At 32.9% G+C, this 11994-nt stretch overlaps 1 protein-coding gene across 1 annotated transcript; it reads right to left on the bottom strand.

The window, feature by feature from the left end:
* Positions 1-1225: 1225 nt before the first annotated feature.
* LOC110685084 (gamma-glutamyl peptidase 5-like) lies at positions 1226-4999 on the bottom strand. The gene is made up of 4 exons (XM_021861548.1): positions 4452-4999; positions 2040-2195; positions 1756-1923; positions 1226-1607 (listed from the first exon to the last, which is right to left on the bottom strand). Exons 1-4 carry the CDS (start codon positions 4860-4862, stop codon positions 1503-1505), a joined length of 840 nt encoding a protein of 279 aa, XP_021717240.1. The 5' UTR covers positions 4863-4999; the 3' UTR covers positions 1226-1502.
* Between the last annotated feature and the right edge of the window lie 6995 nt (positions 5000-11994).

Raw genomic sequence — 11994 nt, 5'->3', positions numbered from 1 at the left:
TCGCAACAATCAAAAGAATAGAAAGTCTATTATTCGATGGACACATCATCTAATGCGCAGTAATCTTAATAACTAATAGTATGATGTATTGACAAATGTTATACAATATTATGAGATAAATAAATAAATTAGCTAAAACTATTTGAACACGAAAGAGCAAATCATGCTACTTGTATAATAGATGCTTATAAAACGTATTGCAATCATGTTAAAAACAAAGGATGCTATAAAAGACTAAAAAGACATATCAAATTAGGTTAAATTTTCTTAGAGGGAGAGTACATGATGGTGGATTTAGTCATGTAGTTAATTAATTATTCATTCCATATATAAAATAATGAACTCTCAAATGAAACAAAACAGACAAAATGGAAACTTTGAAAATATGAAAGAAAACCAGTGTTCAATGAGCAAGTCAATGAATTAAAGAAGCTAGCATAAGAGACTGAGTCTAATGATTTTAGCCTCCCTCCAATCCATAGATTAACAACAAAAATTATTAAAAAAAATTGTTTTTCAAACTTACAAATGAAGGAAAGGTCGTAGACTAAAGGAATATTGATTAAGACCATGCAATATTTAAATTTAACGCTTGTAATTGGCTAAAAACTAGAACTTTTTAGAAATTTGACTTCTATACATATTCATAATCATTACATAATGTGATGCTTAATTAGGATGAAATAGTGATGATATAATGCTATTAATCGAGGAAATTGACAATTTCAATACGTTCTTTATTACAGTATTATTCCCCTCCGTACGTGTTTGGATGCACAAGTCACATTTTCAACGTAATCTTTGATTAAGTTATTTACCTATTTATGTCAAAGCATGCAAGCTAATGCAATCAAATTAAAGCCAACATTTTTGTATTTGGACAATATTATAGTGATCATTCATTCAAGTTTGCCTGCTTAATGTTAATGACTTGGTCACATAATTAGGTATATAGCTTGATCAAATAAATGCACCGCTGTTGTATGGAGTATATAGTTTCTTTGGTATGTAATTCTAAGATGAGACAGTCTCATGTAATGTAATGAGATTATGAAATGATCGTAAGTCTAACTATCTAGCTAATCACATGTTAATTAAAGAGTTTTTTATACAATGCCATGAGCCTAGTCGGTCCCATCTTGTATATACATGATTCAAGCTTACTAGCCGTCAAGTTGAGAATATTAAGGAGAGAAACTTTCAGATAACGCTAACATTTGTGATATCAAGCTAAGAGTCTGGAAATTTCATAATTTCAAGAGAAATCTCTCTAAATAACATGTGATACCTAATGGTAAGTTGGTAATACAACCTTGCCTCATTCAATTCCTCGGAACTAATTATACTTGTTACACAACTTACAAGTAGTATGTAATCAAGTAAATACGTAGTTCATAACACCAAATATATACATCTAAAAAATTTGATCTTTCCTCACTAATTTATTTAATTTTGCTAATACATGAATGTAGAACACTAATCATGGCTTAATTTAATTACTATCACAATCTTCCCTTAAGAAAATTGACACAAAGCTTTCTCCAAGCTTCCTTGTCCGGATCACGCAACTCCATAAACTTAGCCCTCAACTCATTAGCATAAGCATCCTGCCAATCACATTCAATAATTAGCCACCATTATACCATAAACGCGTGGTTAGTTATTATCAACACCTTTTTAAGTGTTACAGAGTAATAAATACTTAAGGTTATTATTATGAAACGAAGAAGTATAAGTAAAATGTCAATAACATACCACGATAAAACTCTTTTGTAGAAGGCGATCGATTAGGTGTAGAAGAATGTCCGTGTTGTACTCGGGATGACCTTGAATGCCCATCATATGATCACCATATTTAAACATCTCAATTGAAGTTTTGTTGGACCGACCTATCACTTCAACTTTGGGAGGAAGTTCTAACACCTTTATTTTTTTTTAACAAAAATTATGAAATACTTTAGAAAATGTATGTAAGATTGATATAATACTGATTAGCAAGTAGTATTTTTTTTCCTTAATTAGTACTAATAAGTACTAACCTCATCTTGGTGGCATTCGATTATGTTGAGCGTAGAAGGAATTTTGAGATTTGAGATGAGTTTATTTGATGAAGATGAGAACTTAATTGTTCTAAGCCCAATGTCCCAACCCGAACTAGCCCGCCCAATCTTTCCTCCCAATGCTCGGCCCAATACCTGCTCAAACAAGAAGCAACAAGTGTTTGTTACATAAGTATAGTAACAGTGAAAACGTGTTACGTATAACTGAGAATGTATTATGAACCAAACAAGATGACGATTTAAAAAATTGCATTCGTTTTCTTTCCTCTAATATGCTTATCGTTTGTGACATATCTTATTACTTTATACTCGTAAAAGTAATGTCATTTGCAACAAACTTAAAAGTTGAATGCTTCATACTCCCTTGTCTATACCACTAGATAAAATTTTAAACTCGCACATAAACATCTTCTCTATCAAACAAATACTATGTTTACTTTTTATGTTTATCGTTCATAATATACTACAATGATAATTGAACTGGTAGTGAAAAATGAATGATACACAAACAGAGGTAGTACATAAAAAATATAAGTGTCAATCTTCCTCCCCTACTATATTAGGGTTTGAAAACCAGCACGTAACCCATAATTTTTGTTCTAAAATGGCCTAAATGCTCATAGAAAGCAAGTGGGCCCACTAGTATCTGGCAACATTACCTAAAATTAATTAAGAACAAGTAAGCAATTAAAAAGCATTAACATTTAACACTATTTTAATAGTGCAAGTCAAATTACATGATCTAGTAATTTGCCGACATGAGTTTGAATTAGATTGACATTATATACCCCCCAAAGTTATAATTTAATTTATTTTTATAATTAGCTATCCCTATAAATAAGCAATAAATATATTATTAATACTCCAATTTGTTGATTATATATTGTAATGTACATTTTGTATGTAAATATGTAATAATTGCATGAGATATTTTTCTAAATTAATATGAAAAAATTAAAATGCCATAGATATATGTTTTCATATTTGTGACCCAAAAAAAAAAAACAAAAAACAAGTATGTAGGAGCCAGTAAAATAGATAGAGATTTTGCTAACCCTGCAATATTAGAAAGTGCCTTGTTTAATTAACTCATGTTTCATGCTACAAATTCTACACCACTAATATCAAATTGTCAACAACTAAAAAATTATATAGGGTTTCGTTGGAAAGGTCCACTTGATTTTTTTTTCTCCAATCCCTCTTATTATATGATCTATAATACTGCCTTCGTTACATATTACTCGCAACAAATTAATATTTTATCTCTCACAAATAATACCCCTTTATTGCGAGTAATTCGTAATGGAGGGAGTATTAAGTAGAACTCGCGAAATAAAGCTTATCAATTCATAATAATTGGTACACTAGAAGCTACTCATCATACTAACAATGCAAGCTAAGACTTGGCCATTTTTGGATCTAAACACATATTTGTACGTGTGTACTTTGTAAATTAATAAATAAGTTAAGAACACTTTTCCAAGTGATGTACTGCCACTTAATTAATATTAATAGATAGAGGAACTAATACGTTATTACGCAATAAGGAAAGTGGTAGACCAATTTCATACAATATACGAAGTATGTAGTAATATTAAGGCTCCAATTTACCCTAACAAGTAACAACTAGTCAGCTTGTACGATTACTGGACCACTTGAGTATAAAAGGAAGGAAGGGAGAAGAAGATGAATAATCAAAGGGGTAAAATGGTAAACTATCGTAATAACTGATAAATTTCGGCCTTATTTAGTAGCCTAAAAAATAACATGAAAAACTCCTTTAAAATAAAGGAATGTATTACGAGTAAATTTAGCAAGCCTTGCTACTTTAAATTCCGTATAGTACAATGTAACGTATAGAATCCACTTATATTCAACATGGTTAGGTATTATGCCTCAACTTGCCCATTTTTCAGCAAGAAAATCATTAAAATCTGTCTAATGACACAAAATTTAATTTTCCCTAGACAAAATTTTATGCTCTATACATGCTTCAACGCAAATCGAAATGATGCAATTTTTTTGGCAGTATTGTATATCGCCTCAATTAATACTCTTATTTTATAGTATCAATCGAATTTAAGTATATTCATCACACGTCTAGCTCTTTCTAGCTAAACCAGTTAATTAACTCTACAAACTAGACAATGTACCAAAAAACAAATAGAAAAGTTACTCTTTCTATTCAGAATTACTAGTCGCGTTATAAATGATCACATGATTAGTTTCGCATTAAACAAAAAAAAGTTTTTACTATTTGTAGGGGACACATCCCTCTAATTAAGGTATCAACACATCAACAGCATGATTCTGACCATATCTCAAAAAACAAATTAATTAAATTAATTAATTATTACTAATGACAATTAATAAAATTAAAAACAAAATTACCTGATGACCAAAGCAGATGCCAAGAACTTTCTTCTTCAAAGAGTCGAGATTCTTGAGTAGATTAACGAGTTTACAGATCCAAACATCATTAGAATGAGCATCACTACAACTTCCAGTAATAACAAAACCATCATACATTCCTAATTCCTCTTCTTTAGGGAATTCATTTCTTGCTACTTTGTAAACATCCCATTTTTCTCCTTCTTCCCCTAACATTCTTACGAAAACCCCAAAATACCCTCCGTATTTCTTCTTCACATACTCTGAATCATCTGCACATAATAGTACTGCAAACCTTTTCCCCTGTTTTTTCCCATTCCCTTTCCCTAACCCCAATACCCTGTTTGTTTCCTCTATTAACTGATCATTTGTCAGTTCATTTTCTGGGGACTTGGGAATCAGATTCACCATTTTTTGGGTTTGGTTAGGAGGAGGGAATTGAAAAGAAGGGAGTTTTAGAATGTTTGGGGGATTTGATAAAGGGGAAAGGGAATGATTGTTTCCCCTTCAATAACTTAGAGGAGTATTTTGCTCTGTTAATTTTTTTTGATGCAAGAAATGAGAAGAAGAGGTGGGGTTTTATAACTGGCTTTCATGACTATTTGCTTGATGATCTGGCATCAATCTTAGGTGGATTTTTTTCTTATTTTTTTTCTTAATAATTCGTGGGCTCAATTTTTTATTTTTATTTTTTTGTACTCTGCAATAACGTTTAACGGAGTTATAAAGTATGGTAGCGCGAGGATAAAGGTTACACATACAAGTAGAGTGAGTAACGACCGGATGAATACAAGTGTCTTGATAGGATGATAAAATATGATCTACAAAGAAAAATTTTAGTCCTAGCTCGTCCTACCACGATTTATTGCTTGATATTGTTAAAAGTTGCTCTCAATCTTATTAAATTCTTTTTGAGCTCTAATACATGTTCTATTGCATGGATTACATTATATTAATTTTTCCGAGGAAGAATGTTTGGTTTATAAACAATGTTAAGGAGGTTTCTTACTAAAATCAATTAGTGATACTAGGAGTAAATACTCTACTTTTTAAAGTGGAATTAATTATTAAATTTTTTTTTTCTTCAATGTGAGACACTCACAAGTTATAAGTGGGTTTACAATGAGTTTCAACCGTCATGTTTTAATTTGTTTTAATCGTTTAATATCTTTCTTTACGTATAATGTATAGTGTACTACTATATTTAAAACCTTTTTTTTTCCCCTAAAGATATATATATACTCCGTATATATAGTAATATAGATTCCAATCCTTATGTTTTAGATTATTTAATATATATATATATATATATATATATATATATATATATATATATATATATATATATATATATATATATATACTCCGTATGAAGTAATTAATATGGTAGGACAGTATTAAGGTGTAGTGAAAGAAGGTGAGGGCCATTTTATATACTTTAAGAAAATCTTCACTGAGTCTAAGATCTTTTTAATAATAGGCCAGGTAGTGAGGGATGAGAATATATATTGAATGTAGACATAGAGTTGTCCAAGATACTAAACCATGCATGTTTAAATTAAACCAATCCCTTTCTGATATGAAGACCATTGTATTAAATGTCATTGGTATATAGATATCGTAAAGTGGAATGGTCCATATATTTTTATATTCAATTTTGTGATACTTCGTCGTTTTGAATATGCCACCCTTTAGTTTTGCACTATACATATAATGTTCATTACATAATTTTTATTTAAAATATAAAATCTCAAATATATCATACTAATGTGTTTTTTTTCCAACAATAATTGGTATCTAATTTCATAAGATGTATATTGACAAAAATGTACTATTATATATATAACATAGCTAGCTAGTTCAAGTTTGCAATTGGCCTTAGTACATTCGTAAATATTATTAAAATTAAGCCGGACTCTGAAACCACGCTAAAATTTAGTAAAAGTTAAGTTCCCTAGCTACTATGTATATCAGCAAAGAATTTATACAAACCTATTATTAGACTAATGCGGCACCAATTGATCATCACAACTAATTAGGGCAAAATACAACTAACCAAAATAATCCCCAATATATAATATCATATTATCATATATATATATATATATATATATATATATATATATATATATATATATATATATATATATATAATTCTATCTGTAGTATGCATACTATTATACGTAAGGAACAAGTATATTCACCATATATGCATAATCACAGATTCTAATGATGTTGATAACTTGATATGCCAAATGACCTAAAGATGATGAATAGATGAAAAGTAGATTGGGACACAAAGAGATCATTCATTTCTTGAATAATAGCTATATTGTGTGGACTCATTTCTTTGCCAACTTAATAAAAATGTGGCTTCCAAAGCTAAAGTACGCACTTTGGTCTCAAAAGCATGCACTAATTGGCTAATTGCAATTCCATGATAAAATATCAATTGACAATACCATGTAAAATAAAGCTATCTAATAGCGATGTTACGTTTTACAAAAGCCCCAAATCATTTAATTTGCTAATGAAGAACAATATTTAGAAGGCTAATATAATATGATCGAAGATGTTTTACGAAATACTAGACCAAAATTTTCGTGATTCAAATTTGATATGGCATATAGATTAATTATGTTAGATGATTATGAACAAAACAACATTAAGAATGCATAACCATCATGAACATGATACATAATTATTGTATACTTTCATTTTCTTTTTCATAATGTACTACGTAGGATAGATAACATAGTAACATACCATGTTTTTTTGCCTCTAAAATTACGAGATTGTGTACACACATGATTTAAGACATTACGAGTATATGTCATTTAACTCTCCCATGTCTCATTCTTCTATAGAGTGTATTAGCGTGTACACTACACTACGCAACTAAAAGCTACTTTAACTTATCTACAAGTAGCATTTTAGTCACGTGCTTCATACACACATATAACACCGACTTTATGTATAAGGCCTTGCAAAAAAAAAATCATTACAGCTAGCTCCAAGGACCTAACCAACACATACTTGGCATAAATTATAGGTTTAAGGATGTACCTCGTGATAAAAATGTTAAAAGTATTTGTGGTTTCAACTTAACCAAAAGTGTGATATTTAGTTGCTGAGCTACCCTCGAATAGGAACAACATTATTAACTGGAGTACAACTCGTCTCGATTACAGAATATTCAGTATCTGGTAAAATCAACGGATTCAACACGTAGTCTAAACCTATGGACATACACTCGATCTATTTGTGACCACAGACTCACCCCATACACAAAAGTTGTAAATAACTCCATCGTTATTGCGCCATTCAGACCATTTACTAGCTGGTGAAAATGGCTGTTAACAAAAATTAAAGTGGAGGACTCTAAAAACTTTGCAGATATTTGGGACCAATTAGCTACGATCGACTAGTGTTATAAACGGAATTGCACAAATAAAATAGTAAGAACAATGTTACCGAGAATAAGACTGAGTCGCGGACTATGTCGCTCTCTTTAGAACATTCGCGACACTGCCTCAAACTTGTGCAAGCAGCTCGTACCAAACCGGATGCCCCCAGGATAAAACAGTCTTTCACAAGTATAAAATACCGGCGGTTTTGCACCGAACCACCGGACAACGGAACACCAGAAAATCAGAAAGAAACTGCTCGACTGTTTTGAGAGGAAGAGAATATATTTTGCAAAGTGGTTTTCTGTATTTTTTCGGGTACATAAAAACAAAACTGGAACCGTCCTTTTATAGGTAAAGATACGTAACAGCTTAACCATGAAAACGGGAGAAAGATTAGCAACGTTTACTGCAATTAGTGTATCCGTTAAGCAAGAATCAAGGCATTAAATCAGTGTAACGGTGCAACGTTTAGCAGTAAAACAGCAACGAGAATCAAGCAATGTAACGGAAAAATTTAAACCAAAACAGTAAAACGTTTTGTAACTGAATATTAATCAAACCGGTAACAAAAATTAAGTTTGTTTAATAACCCAAACCCAAACCCGACCCAGCCCGGCTCGGTTCGGCGCGCGTGTGTGTGATATATGGTTTACCATATAGGTCCTCCCTCTCCACAAAATGTGGGTAGCCCAAGGGCCACACCCCTTTATCCCACTCTCTATATTATAAAGAGAGTAAAACTCTCATTTCCCACCAATGTGGGACTTTGAGTTTTTTCACAAAATTCACACACTACACACTTGTTGTTCCAACAATCCCCCACTTGAATTTTTTGAAAACATTTTCGAGCAAAATCCATACATATATAGGTTGCGCATAAACAGAAGTGTTTTTCAACTTGAACTTCTACGTAGTGAGTACGATTCAGATTCAACAAGGGTGACTCGAAGTTTTGAACCCTATCTCTGACAAAGTACCACACACAACCTACTCTTGGTGTTGTTCTAGACCCGTGCTATTTCGGCCATGCACGTCTATCCCAGTGTAGTGAATGCTCTAGAAATGCTGCCACACATTTCATAGGAAGCGGCCTAACTTCCACATTCACATAGGTGAATCTATCAAGAGTACTCCTGTAGCTTGGTACTCCACTCCAAATTGGAGTATAGATTTCATTAAGAGTTCCTATTAACTCATCCTTGATCGATTCAGGAAATTATGTCTTTTGAACATATTCAACTCATATCACACCATAACTTGTTATTACCCTTTGAACCTATTTCTTGGGATCTCCAGTTCATAGGTTGGGTTACCATTATGTGTGGTTCATTTCAATGGCAATAGTCCCATTTTCTTAGAGGAAAAATGGACTTTCTCCCTAGCTAATCCTTTCGTCAAAGGATCAGCCAAGTTATTCTCAGTGCGTACGTGATCCACTCTAACAGCTCCGATAGAGAGATGTTCTCTCACAGTGCTGTGCTTACGACGTATTTGTCGTCTCTTACCGTTGTAATAGCGGTTCTGAACTTTTGCAATAGCCGCGGTACTATCGCAATGGATCAAGACAGCCGGTAATGGCTTTTCCCATAGGGGAATTTCACCTAGCAGGCCTCTTAACCAACCTGCTTCTTCACTAGCCGTAGCTAGTGCTATCATTTCTGACTCCATGGTGGACTGAGCCAAAATAGTCTGTTTCTTAGACTTCCAAGATACAGCTCCACCGGCTATAGAAAAAAATATATCCACTAGTAGCCTTAGAGTCATCTGATAAGGTGTTCCAGTCAGCATCACTATAGCCTTCTAGTACAGCTGGAAACCTTTCATAATGCAACCCTAGGTTCATGGTCCTCTTAAGGTATCTCATGACCCTTTCAATAGCATGCCAATGCTCATTACCAGGACAACTAGTAAACCTGCCTAACAATCCCACGACATAGGCAATGTCGGGTCTAGTACAATCAGTGGCATACCGAAGGCTGCCAATGATGCTCGCATAATCCGATTGCCTTACGGCATCACCAGTGTTCTTAAATAATTTAACACTGGAGTCATAAGGTGTATTAGCAGGTTTACAGTCAAAGTAACCATATTTATTTAGGATTTTCTCAATGTAATGAGATTGATCCAAAGAAAATCCATTTTCTGTCCTAGTAATCTTAATTCCAAGGATTACATTAGCCTCTCCTAGGTCTTTCATGTCAAATTCAGCATTCAACAATAGCTTTACATCATTCACAGCATGAATGTTCGAGCCAAAAATTAACAAGTCATCCACATATAGACAAATTATAGTGCATATGTCATTCTCAAATTTTACATATATGCATTTGTCACTACCATTTATCTTAAAACCATGTGAGATGACTAAGTTATCAAATTTTTCATGCCATTGTTTAGGTGCTTGTTTGAGACCATAAAGAGATTTATCTAGCTTACATACCAGATGCTCTTTTCCTTGAACAACGAATCCTTCCGGTTGATCCATGTAGATTTCTTCTTCCAATTCACCGTTCAAGAATGCAGTCTTTACATCCATCTGATGTACTACAAGATTAAAAACAGAAGCAAGAGATATTAGTACTCTAATAGATGTTACTCTAGTTACAGGTGAATAGGTATCAAAGAAATCAACATTCTCCCTCTGTCTGTAGCCTTTAGCTACCAAACGGGCTTTGAACTTATCAACGGTCCCATCAACTTTCAGCTTTCTTTTTAGGACCCATTTGCAACCAATTGACTTGCAGCCTGGTGGTAACTCAGTTAGATGCCAAGTTTGATTAGACTCAAGTGAGTCCATTTCATCGTTCACGGCTTCTTGCCATAAATCTGCATCAACTGAGGTTAGAGCTTCTTGGAGGGTAGAAGGATCCTCCTCTACATTAAGAACTACAAAGTCTGGGCCGAAGTCTTTTGCTACTCTAGCCCGCTTGCTCTTTCTTAGTTCGGGTTCAGCATCCAATTCTTGTGAGTTAGACCTGACTTTAGGAATAATAGAGGTGGACGAACCCCCACTATAGATTTAAAAGGAAACCTGTCCTCATAAAAATCAACATCATTAGATACAATAATTACACGAGCATTTAAATCAAAGAATCTATATGCCTTACTGTTAATAGCATATCCAATGAATACACATTCATAAGCTCTACTAGCTAATTTAACTCTTTTAGGATCAGGAATCCTAACATATGCTAGACAACCCCAAGTTCTGAAATAAGAAATGTTAGGTCGTTTATTACGAAGTATTTCATAGGGAGAAACCTTACTCTTAGTCTTTGGAATACGGTTTAAGACATAACAAACAGTTAGTAGAATTTCACCCCACCAATGATCAGCAGCACCAGAATATAAGGAAATAGCAACTACTAATTCTGTAAAGGTCCTGTTTTTCCTTTCAGCCTTTCCATTCATTTCTGTGGAATAAGGAGCTGTCCTTTCATGTATGATACCATGTGAATTATAAAATTCTACAAAAGCATCAGTATCATACTCAGTTCCACGATCACTTCGTAATCTTTTTATTTTCTTGTTAAACTGATTCTCAAACTCTGTTATAAACAACTTAAACATTTCAAAAGCATCACTCTTATTTTTCATCAAATAAATACAAGTATAATCAGAACAATCATCAATAAAGGTGATAAAGTATCGTTGTCCATTTCTGGTCAACGTTCCATTTAGTTCACAAATATCCGAATGAATTAAGTCTAATGGTTCTGAGTTTCTAATCACTGATTTATGAGGTGTTTTTGTAATCTTAGCCTAACTACAAGAATCACATTTGTCAAAGTCATTGAGAGAGATATTTGGAATAAGGCCTAAATTGCTCATATTTTTTATGAGTCTTTTGTTCACATGACAAAGTCTAGTATGCCAAACATTAATAGTAGAACACAACATATAAGCGGAATTAGAAATTTTATTAACTTCAACATTCAGTTTAAACATGCCATCAGTAGCATATCCTTTTCCTACAAATATTCCATTCTTAGTTAAAGTAAACAAATCAGAACCTATGGTTTGTATAAAACCAGCCTTATTGAGCAAAAAACCAGAAACTAAATTCTTCCTCATTTCCGGAGTGTGTAACACATCTTTCAGAATGAGATTCCTGCCAGAAGTAAACTTCAACT

This window comes from Chenopodium quinoa, unplaced genomic scaffold, assembly GCF_001683475.1.
Source record: "Chenopodium quinoa cultivar QQ74 unplaced genomic scaffold, ASM168347v1, whole genome shotgun sequence".
NCBI classification, from domain to species: Eukaryota; Viridiplantae; Streptophyta; class Magnoliopsida; order Caryophyllales; family Amaranthaceae; genus Chenopodium; species Chenopodium quinoa.
This window is presented reverse-complemented; position numbering and strand designations above follow the sequence as displayed.